The sequence below is a fragment of the Megascapheus bottae genome, chromosome 25, assembly GCF_031878675.1.
Source record: "Megascapheus bottae isolate mThoBot1 chromosome 25, mThoBot2.hap1, whole genome shotgun sequence".
In the NCBI taxonomy this organism is placed as follows: Eukaryota; Metazoa; Chordata; class Mammalia; order Rodentia; family Geomyidae; genus Megascapheus; species Megascapheus bottae.
Window position 1 is genome coordinate 1,950,638 of NC_143533.1, and position 20,600 is coordinate 1,971,237.

General features: G+C 44.2%; 1 protein-coding gene across 1 annotated transcript in view; it reads left to right on the forward strand.

Annotated features, from left to right (window-relative positions):
* The first annotated feature begins 1,961 nt into the window (after nt 1-1,961).
* Nucleotides 1,962-20,600, forward strand: part of Prkcb (protein kinase C beta) — a 141,909-nt gene continuing 123,270 nt past the window's right edge. Inside the window, exons 1-2 of the mRNA XM_090318672.1 lie at nt 1,962-2,019; nt 8,939-9,021. Of these exons, the coding sequence (XP_090174798.1) occupies nt 1,962-2,019; nt 8,939-9,021 (141 nt within the window). The remainder of the gene's footprint in view (nt 2,020-8,938; nt 9,022-20,600) is intronic.

The window sequence follows — 20,600 nt, forward strand, 5'->3', positions numbered from 1 at the left end:
TTATGCGTAAGGGAATTCAATGCTATGCAGTCATTTGGAAAACCACGACAAGGAAAATATCTGGGTGCGTGCGTGCGTGCGTGTGTGTGTGTGTGTGTGTGTGTGTGTGTGTGTGTGTGTGTGAACACATATATACACACATAGATATATATGTACGTATGTATTCCAAATATCTTTCCCTCCTTGGAACAGTGAGATGAATGACACACACAAATGTACCACTGGTGAATGTGGAGCACTGAAGGAGGCTCCTTGGTGTGGAACTCTGTGTGAAGAAGGTCAGATAGACTCATATACATGTGCTCCAATATGCATAGTACACACTCACTTATTTATTTATTTATTTAGCCAATCCTGGGCTTGAGCTCAGAGCCTGAGCACTATCCTTGGACTTTCTCAAGGCTAGAGCTCTACCACTTGAGCCTCAGCACCACTTCTGGCTTTTTTCTATGTATGTGGTGCCGAGGAATGGAACCCGGGTCTTCGTGCATGCTAGGCAAACACTCTACCACTAGGCCAGACTCCCAGCCCCGCATAGTATACACGCTTGTAAAAAGTAATTCTCTTGTCTGCTGCCAGTGGGCCAAGCAGAGCTATGAGTGATCCTCTGAACTCATCCAGGGTGCCTGAGATGGGGTAGCTGCCCATAAATTCATACACATTTCCTCCCGCCCCCACTCCCTGCTGTTTCCTTCTTCTTAACTCAGCCATGATGGAAGAATTCTGAGAGTAGAAGTGACCAAAAGTGACCAAAGGAGTCAATCCATTGATTGATTCATTAATTCAGTCATCCTCTCATTTGTTCAGATTTTTTTTTAAAGAATTTGTCGTGAGCCCAATACATGTGAGGCACGTGAACTGAATCTTATTTCCAATTAAACATCAGAAAACCAAAAGTGGAGCTGTGGCTCAAAGTGATAGAGTGCTTAGCCTTGAGAAAAAAAGAGCTCAGGGACAGTGTCCAGGTCCTGAGTTCAAGCCCTAGGACTGGTACACACACAAACAAAAACGCCAATTCCTTTTAGATTTTATTGTATGAACTTGAATTTCCATAGCCCTATGTCACCACATGTTGGACAACACAGCACAGAATTAGACAAAAAGCAGCCAGTGAATGAATGTATTAGAACAAGAAAATGATCTGGGCTCCCAAGGATGGATTTTTCTAGAATTATGTTAATAGGCAACCTGAGATGGGGAGGAAGTAGGCAAGAATAATATTGGCAGTCAGTGGCATCCATGTAACACTTGCTGAGTGCACACACTAAGCTAAGCGAAGTCCATTAACTCCTAAACACTCGATGAGAAAAAGCACATCATTGTCTCTATTTTACACATGAGGAGATTGAGACACAGCAAGGTCAATGAGCCCATTTCAAGGTCACATAACCAATAACAGTGGTACCCAGTCCAGGCAGTTTGCCTGTAGAGCTCCTCCTGAAAACCCCTCCATTGTGCAAGGAAGTGACTGACACTCCCCAGAGGGCTAACTTGTGGGTTCATGTAGACTTCTCAACAACTAGGGGCCATTGCCGTGTCCCATCTCTTTGATGACAATGGGAATGTTGGCTCTTAAACCTGAGAGGAAGAGGCAAATGGCTCCATCTTTGGGGAGGGCATGGAAGGTTTCGCTGCAGAACTCTGCCTGGGAGCCTGGCGAGGGCGGCTGAGGCAGAGTCAGTGGGGCAGCTACTGTGTGAAAGATGTTGAGAAGGCAGAATCTGTGGGATTTCACCAATGACTGAGTGGCAGGGGTGAGGAGGGCGGGGGAGGGCCTCTTCTGGAACAGGGAAGGTGAATGATAAACACAAATGTACCGCGGTTGAATATGGGGCCCTGGAGAAAGTCAAACCCAGTTCCCCACACAGGCTTGGATACCCACCTGCTGAATGACCTTGGCCCGATAACCTCTCTGGAGCACTGTTGATACGAGGCTTGTCCTAATCCTTTCCCCACAGGCCATGGTGAAGCAAAACACCAGCGCTAGCTTGGTGTTCCAGATCAGTGTTCTCAAACTTGGTACTCCAGCTCAGTGCTCCCGATTGGTGCTCTAAGTGAGTACTTCACATCAGTGATTGAGGTCTGTGTAGTAGGTCACTGCTCTAGCTCAGTGCTGTCTCTCTCTTGGGGATTTGAATGCATTTTCCCACTTGACCTTCACAGTGTCCTTGTGAGGGTAGGTATATATAAGATGAGGCTCAGAGAGGCGTAGGATCCTCAGCCTTCAGGTATAATAACTAGGGTGTGAATCCTTCTGGAAATCTAGCCAGTCATTCTTGTGGCAACCATGAGCATCTCGGGGGAGCATCTGAGGTGGTTTAGGCATATCCCAAGAAGGAGGGTGGAAGAGGGGAAAGGAGAGCAAGAAAGAGAGAGTACAGAGAGTGAGGAGAGCCCCTCTCCTTTCTTTTTTCTCTTCCATCACAAAGATTTGCAAGCACCACTGGCATTTCTATGTTGAGCTGCGGTAAAATTAGGGCAAAGGATGATTTTTAGGGTTGCCAATTTCCCACTAGCAACCTTAAGTGAACAATGGAGAGGAAGATCAAAGCCAGAGAGAGAGAGAGAGAGAGAGAGAGAGAGAGAGAGAGAGAGAGAGAGAGAGAGAGAGAGAGAGAGAAATCTAGTGGCTTGATATAAAATTTTGGAATGCAATCGATGCTTTTCCTGATATGCAGGGTGGGGAGTCTGAAACGGATTGGGGGCACAGTGCCTTCGGGGGGGCGGGCGGAATAGACAGGCCTCTTGGAAGTTGTCCCTGAGCTTTTGAAGCTGGTGCATGAGGACTGGGCAGGGTCAGGTGCTGATATTTGGACGGTGATTTCTGAACCTTGCTGGTGTTTCTTCAGGTCCCTGTAGTCAATGAAAACCAATGAAGATGCCTTAAGAGAATATGGATTTATGATCTTAGCCTCCTGGAGATGAAAAGTCTGGAAATAGATCTAAGACGTGAGTGGAGGTGCTGTAGACTGTTCCTAGAGGGCAGTGGTTGGGGGGCCCTCTGCTCCTTCCATGCCTTTCCTGGTGTGTCAGCCACACACACTCCTTGGCGTGATCCCTTCCAGCCAGAAACCTTCAGCAGCCTCCCCTGTCCTGTCTCAGGAAACCCTAATGGTTATCTTGAGCCCACTTCCATTAGTTAGCAAAATTCCCTACCTCAGGGCCCTCAGCTCACTCACCTCTGCAAAGACATCACAGTGTGATGTCACGTAGTCACATGTTCCAGGGATCGGGGGTGGGGGAGGGGGTGTCATTCTTCTCAAAGATCACACACAGGACCCTTACATTGTTGCAAGGAACGGGGGAAGTATGGCTGGGTATCAAGGGTTCACACCTGTAATCCCAGCTCCTCAGGAGGCTCAGATTTGAGGATCCAAGTTCCAAAGTCAGCTCAGGCAGGGAAGTCCTGTGGCTCCAGTAGTAGAGTGCTAGCCTTGAATAAAAAAAGCTAAAGGACAGTGCCCAGGTCCTGAATTAGAGCCCCGAGCCCCAGGACTGGAAGAAGAAAGGAGAAAGAAGGGAGGGGGGGGGGGAGGAAGAGGGGAGGAGGAGGAGGAGGCGGAGGAGGAGGAGGGTGGCCTAGAGATGCTTGGATCTGGTACTTGTTTTTCAGTCTCAGCTGGAGCTAAGTGGCAATTTACTCTTTTAAAGACAGCGTGTTGTACAGATTGCTGACATTTTCTTTTTTTTTTTTTTTACCTGGCCTCCAGGCACTTGAGTGGAGACCCTTATTGTGTAGTGTTAATAAAGCCAGCTTATAGACCGGGCTCAGAGGGCTCCAGGCTGCAGGTTTTCAAACCCTGGAGAGCAAGGAGTAATTAAATAAACCACGAAGCATCGTGAGATCTTGCCTCTTGTCAGGTACTGTGAGAATTGGAGAGCCTGGCACATTTTTCCTCACCCCCCCCCCACCAACCCCAGCAGCGCGGTGCAGTGTTGTTGCCTTTTCCTTAAGAAAAGCTAAGTCTTACCCCGAATTTGCCAAACAGAAATGAGGGGGTGTTTATTTAGATCACAAAAGGATTTGAGTTTGTTTCTTAAAATAGCCAGCCCTGCTCCTTTTTATTTTTATTTTTAATAAACGAGTGTTTTAGTTAATGGGAAATTTGATTTGCACAACTTTTCAGAAACATGCCATGTGGAAAGAAGGGACTCATGCTGGAAGCACTCTAGCTTCCAGTCTGTCCCCAGCTGCTCTGTCACTGTGCTGAAAGAAGAGTTAAGTATATTGATCTTTCCAGGTGGGCTCTAGGAAAGCTGCCCCATCTCTCATCAGCATGGAGCTCTCTCTCCCTCCCTCCCCCCCCCACCTTTTCTATGTGTGATGCTACTCACTCACCAAATAATTGCAGACTCTAGAAAACCAGAGAGGACTCTCCCTGACCCAAGTGGAGAAGGATGAATAAGATTACAACGGCTATTAGGATATTTTGAAGAAAGGTTCTGGAATAAAGCAACACCTTGAAACTATGAGGGACAAGGAGGGAACTTTCCTAAATTGCTCTTAGCTAAAAAAAAATTAAATTATAATAATAGACCACTTAAAAACATAGCTAGGCCTAGTGGCTCATGCCTTTAACCTTAGCTACTCAGGAGGGTGAGATCTGAGGATTGTGGTTCAAAAGTGAGTCTGGGAAGACACATCTGAGAGACTCTTACTTCAACTAACTAGCAAAAAGCAGGCGTTATGGCTCAAATGGTAGGGTGCCAGCTTTGAGTGGAAAAACCCAAGCAAGAACTCAAGCCCCCCAGTTCAAGCCCCAGTGGGTACAAAAACAGCTTTGAGTTTGAAAGCTGGTGAAAGCTCAGAATGGGCTTTTTTTGCCTTGTTGTGGAAGTTCTTGAGGCAGAAATATAAGGAGGGGGCTGGGAAGAGACAAATCTATGAGAACTGAGAAAATGATTATGATCTGCAATAATATGATTCTCTAGCCAGAAATCTCAAAGCAATTGAAAAACCCCATACAATTATTTTGAGTTTAAAAAATGCTTAACAACATAGAGAGACCGAAATCCTATGGCTATCTTATTTGTAAACAGTGACTGCTTAGAAAACACTGGGGGACAAAATGTCAAATTCACAGTAGGCATAAAAATAGAGTTCCTCAGATGGTACTAAATGACGAATGTGGTAGAAGCAGTATGGGGAAACTTTGAGGTCTGTGGGAGGTATAAAATAAGATTAAAAAAAAAAACCCAACAAGGTAACAATCAGTTCCTAGTGGAATTTCTTTTTGTCCCAGTGCCCATTGTCTTGAATTTAACTTCAGAATATTCAGACCAGTTCAAAATCCTAATTCCTTTACCCCTAACCCGCCTGAGGATAGTAACTGACTAAAATATAATTCCAACAAAATCTCCATTGGTATTAAAAAAATTGTGATATGCTGCTTCTAAAAGTTCTCTTGGAAGAATAAACACACAATGATAGCCAAGAAAACGTTGGAATTGAGAATAATTAGGGAGCCTTTGCCCCTGCCAAGATATAACATATTATAAAGAGACTATAATTAAAACCCCTATTGCCATACTTCAAGGCATATCAGTGGAACCAAACAGAAGGCCCAGAGACAAACTCTAGTATATATAATTATTGAGCATATAATAAAGTTTGCACTTAGGAAGGGTTGAATTATTCAATCAAGTATGCTGAGACAATTAGTTACCTTTTTGAGGAGATGGAGAGGCAAATCAGAATCCAATTTTACATCCGAGTCCAAGAAATTCCAAATGGATTAAAAAGATTAAGGTGGAAATGATGCTATATAAACGTAAAAAAGTACACACCAAAATTCTGAATACTATTTATATGATCTTGTGATATGAAGAATGCCTTATGAGGTATAGTTGGATTAAATGATCTTTGTCCAGATTTCCTAATTATGGCTTCAAAGTGATACATCGTATTTCCATTTGTGTGTGTGTGTGTGTGTGTGTGTGTAGGTGTGTATGTGTGCATGTGTGTGTGTGTGTGCACGCATGTGTACGTGCACCAATACTGGGGCTTGAATTCAAGCCCTCGGCATTGTCTCTTGGAGTTTTCACTCAAGGCTAGCACTTTGCCACTTGAGCCATGGCTCCACTTCTGGCTTTTTTGCTCATTTTCTAAAGATAAGAGTCTCTCAGACTCTCTTGCCCACGCTAGCTTTCAACTTTTGAGCCTCACACCTCTGCTTCCTGAGTAGCTATGAGTACAGGTGTGTGCATCATTGGGGCCTGGCTTCTACATGCAGATTTTTTTTTTTTAGTAGCTTAACTCTCCATCAGATTATGAGACTCTGCACATTGCAAAATTGGTAACTTTCCTCCACACTCTCTTGCTCATAACTTAGGTTTTACCTCTTCGTTTCCTTCTAGCTCTCTGTATTTTACAGTGTTTGATTATGGAACATTAAACTCATATAAAAGCAAATTAGTATAACGATTTCTATGTGTCCACCACCTGGATCAATTTTTTTTCATCTATCACCCTTCTGGGCATCCCAAATGATTCCGTACTGAATTATTTTTATCCCTTAAAGCCTCTAAGATGCATCCTCAAAGACATTTTATTTCAATGCCTATATTATCTTACCAAATATCATTATCACACAAAAATAGTTTAATTCTCCTAACATCAATGCTTCCCTAATATCATAAAACATTAAGTGCAAATATCATTTTCTTGAGCATATATATATATGTATATATATAAACTACTAGTGTATTCAAAGCAGGTTTTGAACAGTTCTACATATTGCATTTGTATTTCTTTTTTAACTCCCTCCCTTCCTTCCTTCCTTCCTTCCTTCCTTCCTTCCTTCCTTCCTTCCTTCCTCTTCTCTCTTTCAAGTCATTCTTTTTGTAGGTTCTGGGGCTTGAACTGAGGGCCTGGGCACTGTCTCTGAGGTTTTATTTGGTCAAAATCAGTGCTCTGTTACTAGAACCACACTCCACTTCCAGTATTTTGGGGGTTAATTGGGGGTAAGAGTCTCATAAACTTTCTTGCCTGGACTGGCTCTGGATCATGATCCTCATATTTCAGCCTCTTACCAGTAGCTAGGATTGCAGGTGGGAGCTCAGTAAGATATGTCTTCAGTTCCTTTGAATGTATGCTCCTCTAATTTTATCCTCTTTTGCTCCATATCTGTTGAAAGAAACGTATCATGTGGATTGCTTCTGCAGTTTCCCATATTTTGGGGCTTAGGGGCAAAGGAGTGTAATCATTTACCTGACAGTGTCATTGAATAGGTCCCTGTCATTTGTATTTAAAATAAAAGTCAGTGTGGTCAGGTGACATTGGCTCACACCTAGAATTCTAGCTGCTCAAGAGGCTGAAATCTGAGGATCTCAGTTCAAAGCCAGCCCGGGCATGAAGGTCTATGAGACTCTTATCTTTAATTAACCACCAATAAACCAAAGTGGTTCTGTGGCTCAAGTGGTAGAGTGCTAGCCTTGAACTGAAAAGCTTAGGGACAGTGCCCAGCCCCAGACTTCAAGCCCTATGGCCTGACCAACACACACACACACACATACACCCCAGTGTGTGATTGTATCTGATTGGGCTGTGTTCATGCTAAGCAAGAGATGTCTTTTTGTGATGCTAGTAGCTATTAACAGTCTCCATCCATTGCTGGCTCTGCTGGAGTTTGCGCCAGTTGCTGTTTTGTTTCCACTTCCTGTACACATAGTCGAGACAGACTCTGATCTTCCATGAGCATGGTGTCTGTCCCACAGGAACAGAGCATCCAGAGGTTGTGGGGAACATCTGGATAGTCAACATGTAAAAGAAAATTGGAACACAACGTTAGTGTTTATTTTGTAGACAGTCTCTGGCCGCCTTTCATGGCAGACATGAATATAACTCGTAGGAATTCATCTAGTTTTATTTACTAATGTGTGTGTGTGTGTGTGTGTGTGTGTGTGTGTGTGTGCGCGCGCGCGCGCGCATTTGAGTACTGGCCTTAGGCCTCAGGTCCTTGAACTTGCACCCTGAGCACTTGAGCTACATTTCTAGCTTTTCAAGTCTGCATTTTCTAACCTCTTTGGTTGCAAGTCAGGAAACACAGCCTTAGTGGTAATCCTGGGGCGGCTCTCATGGTGAGGGATGATGCCTACCTGCCTCGGTCTTGTGGGCATCTCTGTATGTGATGGGCTAAGGTTTAAAGATTCTTGTATGTCTTCTGCATTACGTCCCTAAACCCCAGCCCGCTGCTTCCTCTGCTGTCTGTTTTAAGAAGTAACATTCTGTTTGTAAGCAGAACCCGTAATGGGTTATCAGAAGCCTTGGTCACCTGTGTGAGATGTAGCATTCTTAGTCTACCATGAGCAGGATGTGAAAGCTATGAAATTATGGTATACACAGGGGCCATTGTGAAACTTGGTTTATTGATTTCTTCTTTCTTTTTTCTTCCCCTGTCCCTTCTTCCTCTTTTCCCTCCCCCTCTTCCCTCTTCTCCTCCTCACCTTCTTCTTCTTCTTCGCCATCTTCCTTCCCTCCTCCTCCCTCTCTTCCTCCTCTTTCTTCTCCCCCTCCTCTTTATCCTCTTACTTTTCCCCCTCCTCCTCTACTCTTTCCTTCCTGTTCCTCTCCCTCCTCCTCCTTTTCCTCCCCTTCCTCTCTCTTCTCTTCCTTGTCCTTCTCTTGTTCCCTTCCTCATCCTTCTTCTCTTTCACTCCTCCCCTCCATCCCTCTCCTCCCCTCCCTCCTTCTCCTCATCTTTCCCTTCCTCTTCCTTTCCTCTTCCTTTTCCAACTCTTCTCCCTCCTTATCCTCTTCCCCTTCCTCCTCTTTCTCCCCTATTCCCCTCTCCCCCTCTCACTTCCTCTCCTCCCTACCTCTTTTTCTTCCTCCTTTGTCCTCCTCTGTTCTCTGCTCTTCTCTCTCTTCTTTCCCTTCCTCCTTTCCTCTCCCTTCCTCCCCCTTCTCTTCCCCTTTTCCTTATTTTCTCTTTTGCAGTCTGCTGCTTTGTGGTGCACAAGCGGTGCCATGAGTTTGTCACCTTCTCCTGCCCAGGAGCGGACAAGGGCCCTGCCTCTGATGTAAGTAATGAGCAGTGGTTACTCTTCTTCCACTGTGGCCACTGTATCCTTTTGGGTATAAATGAGATCTCTTATTTCAAAGGCACGGGGTTCCCTGCCCCCCTCTGGTTGCTGAGTGGAGAAAACAAAACCCAGCATTTTGATAGGAGGCCTGGTGGGCAGGAGCCAGCTCTGTCCTCTAGTATGCATTTGTGGTGAATGACTCCCACCAACCATGTGGTATGTGGAGCTATGGGCTTGCCTGTGTGTGTGTGTGTGTGTGTGTGTGTGTGTGTGTGTGTGTGTGACTGAGGAATGAATTCAGGGCCTCACATTTACTAGGCAAGTGCTGTACTACTTGAACCATGCCCCTAGCCTTTTTTTTTGCTGATCCTAGGGCTTGCCCTCTGGGCCTAGGCACTGTCTGAACTGAAAGGGAGAGGGGAGGTCTCATGATTGCTTTAATCACTGTTGAGTTTATTTTAATGTGGATTGTAAAAAAAATGCATTCAGTAATGCATTTGTTATGAAATTTCCTACCTAAGGAAAGGTATTTAGGTGAAGAAAAGCTAAATTGGGTCTAGGAAACATTAAGCTAATGACAAGAAGGGTAAGCTAGGGCTATAGCAGTAGCTTTGGTGTCAGTTTTATAAAATTTGGGATAGTTTGTCAATTGCCTCTACAGCTATACTAGCATCTACCTTCTGGGAACTTTTATGTATGGATAGGAGATAATGCTTTGAGTGTGGTAGCCCTTTTGGGTCAAGTACTGGTTGATATACTCAGCATGCTAGCATTGCAGAGTTGAAGGAAGCTGAGCCACCAGTGGCGCTACTCAATCCCCTGGGAGTATTCTTAACTTCGGTCTCCGTAGCTGAGATAAGAAGCTCTGCTTGGCAGGTGCTAGAGGTTTACAGCTGTCAGCCTAGCTATTAAGGAGGCTGAGATCTGAGGATCTCAGGCAGGGAAGTTTGTGAGACTCATCTCCAATTAAGCACCAAAAAGAGAGAAAGAAAAAAAAAAAGAAAGAGAGGCAGATAGCAGAGAGGAAAAAAAAAAACCAGAAAAAGAAAAGAAAAATCCAGAAGTGAGGTTATGGCTCAAGTGGCAGAGCCCTAGCCTCCAGCAAAGAAATCTCAGGTCCTGAGTTCAAGCCCAAGGACCAGCACAGGAATTTTTTTTTTTTTTGGCCAGTCCTGGGCTTGAGCTGAGGGCCTGAGCACTGTCTTTGGGCTTTCTCAAGGCTAGAGCTCTACCCCTTGAGCCACAGCACCACTTCCAGCTTTTTCCTATGTCTGTGGTACCGAGAACTCGAACCTGGGTCTTTGTACATGCCAGGCAAGCACTCTACCACTAGGCCAAACTCCTGGCTCCTGGCACAGGGATTTTTGTTTTTTTGAAGAGCTCTTCTGGGTAGTTTCACTGGTGAATTCTCTTGCATGTGGTGGAAGCTGTCTCTCTGAACAGGACTTTTAATGACAGTCAGTAATGAATGGCATTTCCCTCACCCCCACCTGCTGTCTTGTCACCCTATTTGTCTTTATTTTTGCCTGGCTTTGGGAATTCTCCCCTTTGGCATTATCTCTGTAATTGGTCCTTTAACTCACTCAGAATGGGCAGCTGGCCTGAGTAGTAAGCTCAGCAATGACATTCTGTCACTGAGTTTCTTTCACTCCCATTGGCTTTTTTTTTTTTTTTTATTTTTTTTTTACTGTTGGTCCTGAGGAAGTTTCACTGCAGGCAACTTGACTTTGTGGTGGTGATGGGGGGACGGGGGGGGGGGGGGGGGGGGGGGGCGGGAACTGCCTGTCTGTTGCCATGGCAACAGGAGCTTGTTGTGGCTGATGGGCCGCCTGGAAAAATGGCACTTGAAGTTTATTTTTCTTTTCTTTTCGGTTGGTCAGGGGACTTGAACTCTGGGCCTGGTGCTGTCCCTGAGCGCTTCATCTCAAGGCTACCCCTTGAGTCACAGCACCACTTTGATTTTCTGGTGGTTAATTGGAGGCTCACGGACTTTAGTGTCCAGGCTGGCTTTGAACCTCAATCCTCAGATCTCAGCCTCCTGAGTAGCTAGGATTACAGGGGTGAGGTACAGGTGCCTGGCATTGTTTTTCTTTTTAACTAGTTTAAATTTTTTTTTTACTTATTTCATCATTGTGGTTCTCAGGAAAACAAACCTAGGGCCTCATGCATGCAAGGCAAGCACTCTACCCCTAAGCCACATTTGAGTTTGAGGTTATGAGATAGAAAAGCCCAAGGGTAGACTTGGCTTTGGCACCCAGTCTGGAACCCAGTGGATTCCCTGCAGGCATCTCTTAGTATTTTTTTTTGTCTATAACCTGTGATTAAGATGAATGGAAAATATAACACCCCGAGCCAATTACTCATGGCTCAGATGATTTAGGAATGGATCCTAGGGTTGTCTGACAGATAGAAAGCCACCACCTGCTCAGGTTCTCATGCAAAGGAAAGGAAATTCAGAAAGAGCAAGGGATGAAAGATGTCATAAGTACCAGTGACAGCCTTGTGAACAGCTATAGAAATGAAGACTCTGTCCTATGCCATATGCAATTCTATTTGTTATGAATGTATCTTATGTATATGTATATATTTGTATATATAAAGCAAATACATGTGTTCTCTCTCAGTGTTTTCTTTCAATCATGCAAAAAAAAGATAGAATGACTTTGTGTGTGTGTGTGTTAGTCATGGGGCCTGAACTCTGAGCCTGGGCATTGTCCCTGAGCTCTTCAGCTCAAGGTTAGCACTCTATCACTTTAAGCCACAGCGCCACTTCCAGTTTTCTGGTGGTTAGTTGGAGATAAGAGTCTCACAGACTTTCCTGCCCAGGCTGGCTTTGAATCACCATCCTCAGATCTCAGCCTCCTGAGCAGCTAGGATTACAGGCACCCAGCTGAAATTTTTGAGTACAGGCCTAAAGGTGTGTGTGTGGGAGGGGTGGGGAGTTTGTTTGTTTTTTAAAGAAGAATAAAATCAAAGACTCAGAGTGTGCAGGAAGCAGCTACAACACCTAAGGCAGGGCAAACAAAAGCTTGGAGGAGAGCAGAGGCTCAGGGAACCTACATCAAGCCTCCTGGGAAAGCAGTGCTTGTGCTCCGCTGGTGTGAGAGTCTCTGGTTTCCAAGGAGATGGTGATGATGGTAATGGTGGTGGTGATGATGATGATGATGATGATGATGATGATGACAATGACAATAAAGTAAGATCGTGGGAGGCGCAGAAAGCAAGGACAGACTAGGGATGTCTGAAGGAATGGGTAGTTTAGTTTTTCTGTGGGTCACCTGGCATTCTTGTGCAGACTCCTGCTCTCTGTATGAAGGGAAGAAGACAACCGATCACAGCCTCAGTCTGGGGGAGTTCAGGAAACACTCCCTGTAGCCAGCATGTGTTGGACATGGCTGCCTGCCTGCCTGCCTGCCAGGATTCGATCTGGATTCTGGATTCTGTTCCAGGAAGGACTTTGGCACTGAGGTTGATGAAGTGGTCCAGATTCCTGAACTGGCTCAGCTTGGTTCATCCACCTTTCCCTGGGCTCGGGGCTGGAGGTGTGATTCAAGTCTCAGTCACACCTGTCTGTCCACCTGGCCAGGCTGTCTTCTGGCTGCTCTGGCAGATCATAAGAGTCTGGAGGGGTCCCCTTTGCTCCTGTGTGACCTTGGGGGACAGCAGACTGGTGAAGCTGAATGGACAAGCCCATCCATGCAAAGAAAGGGATGTGCTGGGCTCTGTCCTCTGTGCTCTGTTATTCCAGGCCAAATCCAAATTCTGGATTTTTATTTTTTTATGTAATTGATTGTTTTGGTTGTGGGGTTTGAACTCAGGTCCTGGGTGCTGTTCCTGAGCTTCTTTGCTCAAGGCTAGTGCTCTGTCGCTTTGAGCCCAGCACCCTTTGGGTTTTCTGGTGTTTCGTTGGGGATGAGAGTCCTAAGGGCTTTTCTTCCCAGGCTGGTTTTGAACCACGGTCTTCAGCCTCCTCAGTAGCTAGGATGACAGGCGTGAGTCTCCAGCTTCATAACCTGAACTGAAGTCAAGATGTAACGAGAGCTTTGTGTATTTGGCATCATTCTGTAGCTAGGGCCATATTGTGCTTTATGGACCAGCCTTTGTCCCCAGAGGGTTGTCCCTGTGAACGTAGCTATGGATTCAGCTATTCCACGTGACTCAGAATAGACAATGTGTATTGATGGCACTCACCACTGGAGGGCCTCGGAAGATGGCGGAGTTCTTGTCTAGATCGGAGATGCTCAATCTTTTGTGTCTTTGATCTCTTCGTAAAGACCAAGCTCCCAAATTGCCCTAACTTGCCATGTGGACATGATAGGCTGTAACCTGGAGCTTAGAACTCGGACCATAGACCCAGACTGCTGAGAGACGGCAGACCAAGAAAGAGAAGGATAAGACTTGGGTGATATATGCAAGGTGTTTCACCTCTGAATCCAGAGGTGAAGGGACTCTCGCCTGTGTATGTGTATATCTGATGGTTGGCTGATGGCTGGGTGACCATAGGTATGGCACTTAGTAAATTGCTGGCCTGGTGTCTTGCTTCTCTTCTGTGTGGTCTTAATTACCCACACATCTGGCTAGCTTTGACTTGTTTATAAAGAGGTTCCAGGGCACTATGAAGACAGAAAGACAGTCAATGCAAAAGAGCTTACACGCCCAAAAGAATGCTCAAAATACCACCCTCAAATTCTGTGCTGCAGTGCAGAGAAAAATCATTCAGGTTTTGGAGCCAGAAACTCTTAGGGTTGGATTCCAAATTCTGCCATTTATTCTTCTCAATGACCTTGGAAAAGTAATTTTAAGTCCTCTGACCTTTAGATTATATCTTTAAAATGGTGAAAATAATATAGAAGTCCTGAGAGGGTTGGGTTGAGTGTTTGTGGAGAGATTGTTTGGCCTTCACATGGATAATAATCTAATAGAGATAAGACACTCAGCAGTTTTAAAATTATTATTGCTATCCAGAAATGTCTTTCCTTCTCTACAATGCATGCTGGCTGCCCTCCGACCTGCCAGAGAATAATCCTGAATAATAATAATAATAATAATAATAATAATAATAATAAGGCCAGGAGTTTGGCCTAGTGGTAGAATGCTTGTCTAGCATACATGAAGATCAGGATCATACATAGGGAAAAAAGCCGGAAATGGTGCTGTGGCTCAAGTGATAGAACTCTGGCCTTGAGAAAGCCCAAAGACAGTGCTCAGGCCCTGAGTTCAAGCCCTGGGACTGGCAAAAAAAAATAGCTATTTATTGAATAGGTGCCACACATACAAAGGTCTCTTAAGCTGGTTTGTCTGAAGGTATTTTCTTCAATATTTTATGGGTTTTAGGAAAAAGTTACAATCTAAAAATGACTAAACTAATCCTTTTTGACCTAAAGATGACGGTTCTAGGAAATTCAGCTCTGAAGTTATTTAAGGCTCAGCACATCTTTTGTCTCGGGTGACATTTCTTGCATTAATATTTATAGCAGCCAACATTTGGATCTGACCCAAATGACTACCAATTAGGGTTTATATAAGTAAAATATATTATATTTGTGTAGTGAGATGGCTCTGATCCAGGTACCCATGAGTTGCCAAAAGTAATCAAACTGCAGGCCGGAAATCAGTACATCACTTTATGTAAATTGTATTTTAATTAAAAGCATTGGTGGGGGGGAGGCAGAAAAAGTAATAGAGGGGGTGAGGTTGATTGGAGCACATTGTAAACTTCTGTGAGATCTCCCCTGTATAAATCTAAGCCAGTAATGGCCATAGAAACGGAAAGCTGTGGTGAAGCTGAGAGTGACGGCTCATGCCTGCAGTCTCAGCTTCCTTGAGATTGGAAGGATGGCAGTTCAAGGTTAGCTCAGGCAAAAAAAAAATAAATTCACAAACTGTCTTCTCAACTACTAGCTGAGGATGGCAGTATGTCCCTGTCATTCCCAGCTACGTGAGAAAGCTAAGATCTGAAGGACCATGGCTTGCCAGGACAAAAACAAAGTTTCACAGACACTCCATCAACCAAAGAAGCTGGATGCAGTGGCATACACAGGTCAGCTTCGCTACTTCAAGAAGTAGAAAATAAGAGGATCACAGTCCTGGCCCAAGCCCAGGGAAAAAGTGAGACCCTATCTCAAAATATCCAGTGCAGGAGAGAAATGGTGGTGTAGCTTACTGGTAGAGTACCTGCTTAGCAAGCATGAAGTCAAATATTGGTCTGGGAATGTTGTGATTATATATTGCTTTTATAAAAAGCAGAAAGCTAGCCAGACATTGGTGATTCACACCTGTAATGCTAGCAACTGGGGAAGCTAAGGTCTGAGAATCATAATTCAGAGCCATCCTGAGCAAGGAAAGTCAATGAGACTGATCTGTAATGAACCAGCAAAAAAAGCTAGAAGGGGGCTGTGGCTTAAGTGGTAGAGTCTTAGCCTTGGAGTGAAAAAAAAGCTAAGCAAGAGAATAAAGCCACCAGTGCAAGCCTCAGAAGTGACACAAACACGCACACACATAGCACAGAGCAGAAAATAAAACTTTAGGCATGGTATGATACAATAAAGAATATGAAGACCTTAATGAAATATATTTGTGTCCAATTTTAAAGCATTCTTGTGCTATTTAATAATAAATTTGGGATCTGGAATGTGTAGTGAAACATGGCTGTAGCCACATCATCCCTGCACATTCTGGTGGCTTCTTGTTAATTCTGCTCCATCCTCATCCAGTGGTGGCCTGCCAGACTCGAGGACACTTGGGGATTCTCTAAGGCTGCTTTCTCCCATTTTGTTTTATTTGTTTGTTTGTGCCATTTTTCAAGTTTCTCACTTAATTCAGTGAAGACCAACTACAGTGAAGGCTCAGAGAGAAGCACCCACGTTGCTCGTGGTTGTTTCTAGGGGTAGTGCTCTTATCACTTGAGCCATATGTCCACTTCTGGCTTTTTGTTGGTTAATTAAAGAGTTTCACAGGCTTTCCCGCCCAGGAAGACTTAGAATCACGATCCTTAGATACACACTTCCTGTGTTATCTAGGATTACAGATATGAGGCACCAGTGCTTGGCTAGAGAATCTCTCTCTCTCTCTATTTTTTTTTTTTTTTGCCAGTCCTGGGCTTGAGCTCAGGGACTGACCACTGTCCTTGGACTTTCTCAAGGCTAGAGCTCTACCACCTGAGCCTCAGCACCACTTCTGGCTTTTTTCTATGTATGTGGTACCAAGGAATCGAACCTGGGTCTTATGCTAGGCAAGCACTTTACCACTAGACCAAACTCCCAGCCTCTCTCTATTTTTTTATTAAAGAATTTATTAACATTGATTTTTACATCATATTTCAAATGACATGTTTACCAAGTATTCAAGAAGGGAAACTTTTAAAGTAGATGTTTTTAAATTTTGTATCAGAAGATTATGAGTTGATATATACTATAAAATCTGTAGACAGTATCATCAGTACTTACACTGAATATTTTTTTGAAAATGAGTTAATTCACAGAAGTACAAGCTGTATTAATCTCTATTAATAAAACATTTTCAAGCTTATTTCATCTTTTTAAATATACTGATGGTAAATTAACACACTAGCTTGCTGTACATAATTTTTATGTAAAGCATGGGTTCTGAAATTCCAAACAAACATTTAACCCAGGCTGTGTAACCAACTTGATTAATCATCAGGTTGAATTCCAGATTTGCCATAAACTGATTGAATAATCTCGGGATAGTTACCAAACTAAAATTTCTGCTTTGGTCTCCTCACCTGGAGAAAGATAAATAAAACCACACCCAGCTCGCAGAGACTTCTGAGGATCAATTGTTTTTCATGGTGAGTACCTCTTACTATGGCTAGTACATAGGCTTATTTTTTTCATATATTTTTTATTGTAATTAATAGAAGGGTTACATGATATTTGCCAGATCGATGGTGCATTAATTCCCATACATTGATATCCTTTCACATGTCTTGGTCCCCATTTCCCTCCCCCCCCCAGACACCCCTCATCTTGTTTTCCCCCATTCCCTATCCAATTTCAAATAACCAAATACAAATATATCCGATATATCAATGAGATACTGTAACAATATGAGATAACCAAGGGACAGCAAAAGAGATGAGAGATAACATAGTACCTTAAGAACAACAATCACTCATTATATGGCTTTTGTTTCAATATCCTGGAGGTCCTTTCATTTAGCATCATACTATATGGCCTTTTGTATCAAGGTTTTGCTCTATTGCAAATCTCTGCTAGGAGAGCCCAAGCTTTCTACTGATTATGACAAATGAGGGAAACCATTGAGCCTAAGTTCCTTTGAGTCTGGCTTACTTCACTTAATATGATCTTTTCTAAGTCTTTAGATAAGGCTTATTGATTAGTATTTTCACCAATTAGCTTTGAATCATTCCTTGTGAAATCCCAAGGCGTGAGCGTGCGCGCAAGTCTTATTTTTTTGCTCTAGGTTAGCACTCTATCACCTGAGCTACAGCACCACTTCTGACTTGTTGGTAGTTCATTGTGGATAAGAGTCCACAGACTTGGCCGGGAGTTTGGCCTACTGGTTAAAGTGCTTGCCTAGCATGCATGAAGACCCGGGTTCGATTCCTAGGTACCACATACGTAGAAAAAAGCCGGAAATGGTGCTAAGGCTCAAGCGGTAGAGCTCTAGCCTTGAGAAAGTCCAAGAACAGTGCTCAGGCCCTGAGCTCAAGCCCAGGACTGGCAAAAAAAAAAAAAGAGTCCACAGACTTTCTTGCTTGGATTGGCTTTGAACCACGATCTTCAGATCTCATCCTCCTGAGTCACCAGGATTACAGGGCACCAGCACTCTGGAATTATGGGATTTTTCTTAAAAGAAGAATTATGTCATAGATAAAGTTCTGTTCATATAGTAAAATCACTTCCCTGATGCTCCTGAGGTTGAAACTCAGGGCCTCAGCTGGTATTCTACCACTTAAGTCACACCCCTAGCTCTAACTTTTTGTGAGTTATTTTGGAGACAGAGTCTTGTGAACTTTTCTGCCTGGGTTGACCTTGAACCTTGATCTTATAGATCTGATCCTCCTGAGTAGCTTTATTACACAGTGAATGAAATAGGCTCTCCTTGTCCCACTTTACAGGTGAGGAGACTGAGGCACTCAGAATGGCCCAAGTGACTTGCCTAAGGTCACATGACCACAAGCGAGCCTACATTCAAGCGTTAGTGCTCCGATTCGCTGGTCTCTGTTCTTTCCTGGGTACCCTCTGCCCTGCTCACTTGGGACAGTGCTTCCCTTCCATTTAGGTACCCCAAGACCCCATGACCTGACATCTTCGAGTCCATAGTAACCCAGATTTCCGTGGACCTCTCTTTCCAAGAAGGAGTGGGAATTTAGGATTTGGAATCAAAGGTGCTGGGTTCCGTCTGGGCTCTGGTAGCTCACACCTGGAACCCTAGGGACTCAGCAGCCTGAGATCTGAGACTAGGGGTTTGCAAAGTCAGGGAGAGCAGGAGAGCCCTTCTTATCTCCAATTAATCAGGAGAGAGCTGGAAGTCAAGGTGTGAACCAAGTGATAGACTCAAGCCTGGAGTGAAAAGGGACTGTACCCAAGCCTTGAATTCAAGCCCCAGTACCAACACAAAGCAAAGCAAATTTTTTTTTAAAAGTCATTTATTATATTTGAAAAGTCTCCAGTTCTTTGATCATAAACCTTCCAGCCACTCTGGGTGCTGAGAGAACCCCATACCTCCTGCCTCATCCATCAAATTAATCACCACCTAAGCACCCAGACTGTGTTTGCTTCACCCCTGGGGACCCATTTTCTTTTGTTTTGGATTCAGTCTCCTCTCTTACTAAATGTTGGCGTGTAGAATAATGATTATGGACGGTAGGCTCGTGGTTGTACATGAATGTTCAGAGCTTTTTCAGCTGTGACAGTGACACTGTGTGCGGGTGATTACTAAGTATTTATTTCCCTGCTCCTTCCAGCCCTTAGGAACCAGTATTCTGTTTGGGTGCCTTCATGCCCATTCAGTGGCTGCAGTGATTTACTGAACACAAGTGAATCATCTTCCCAAGACCTCCCACAAGAGTTTATCCATCTTGTTTCCGACTCCAGAATCTCCCTTTTTAAAGGCTATATGGTATTTCATTGTATGTATATCCCACTGTTTCCTTATCCAGTGATCTATATCTATCAAAGATGGTTACCTGATGACTAAAGAGGTCTCTTTGAGATCTTGATTTCAGTTCTTCTGGAAAAGTACTGAGACACAAAACTACTGATCCCAGAGTAGTTCTGAAACCAAGTGTTCAGATCTCAGGCCCAAAGTCCAGGAGTCCTAAGTTAGTCTGGCCATGAGCCCTTGTATACCAAATCAAGAAACATAGCAGAAGGAGACACCAAGAAAAGAGATTCATTCCACGGCAGTCATACGAAGACAGCATTTCAGTATATCTTCAGCCACCTTTAGGGGTACGGGCAATGGCTTCAGGTTACATGGGGAGACTTGGGGGCAGGGGATGAGAAAGGTATACAATGTTCACACACTCTCAGGTCCCACTGGTTGAGCCAGTGTGTTCAGCCATAGTCCTGGGAGGAGTGCTGGAGACTTCTTATCCCTGTATTTCCAGAACAGAAGTGAACAGAGCTCCAGCGTTTGGGGTTGTTTGCTTTATGATGATCAGAAGGCATCGCTTGTTTGAGCAGGCATCCATACCTGATGCTTAACCAGTGAGTTTTCTCCTCCTTCCTCAATCCTAAAGTGATTGCAAAGACTTTTAGCTAAGTCAAACAACACAGCAAAACAGTTTTAAAAAAAAATTCTGCTCCTGGGGCTTGAACCCAGGGCCTAAGTATTGTCTGAGCTTTTGTGATCAAGGCTAACCTTCTACCATGTGAGCCACAGCTCCACTTCTAGGCTTTATGGAATGGTCCATTGGAGATGAGAGTCTCGTGGGACTTTCCTGCCTAGATTGGTATTAATCATGATTCTCAGATCTCAGCCTCTTGGAATAGCTAGTAGCAGAAATTGCTCAAAGGCTTTCACATCTCTGTGGTGGAGAGAACCCCCTTTCATGTCTGGGTGGCTCTGCAAGCCAGTCCAGCAGCCACTAACTTCTGCAAGGGATGATTCTTCTGCAAGTGTTCTGCAAGGGATGATTCTTCAGTCTCAGGAATAGCACAGTAGCTGCCAGGACTCACCTTCCATTCCCACATCAGGTATCTTCTCTCCCAGCTGGTTCCTCCCTCTACTCCTTTCCTCCCTCCATCTCTCCCTCCCTCCCACTCCATCCATTCTATATATTGAAAAGTAGTTCAAGAGTTTCTGTCTGGCATCTGCTTGGCACCTTTCCCTAGTTCTTAGTCTAAAATAGATTTTTCCCCTCCTATTTTTTAAGAAATACCTTCTGGTTGTTTGGGGGGGCAGTGGGAGGTAATTCGGAGAGGAGGCTGGGAAAATATACAGGCTCAGGGTTGATTCAGCACTTGGGCTTTCAAGTCCGCTGTGCCTGGGGCGTGGATCTCTAGCTGTGTACTTTGGATAGAGTATGCGACCTCTCTGTCCTGTCCCCCATTCTTTCTTATAAGATGAAGATTACAGGCTAGGAA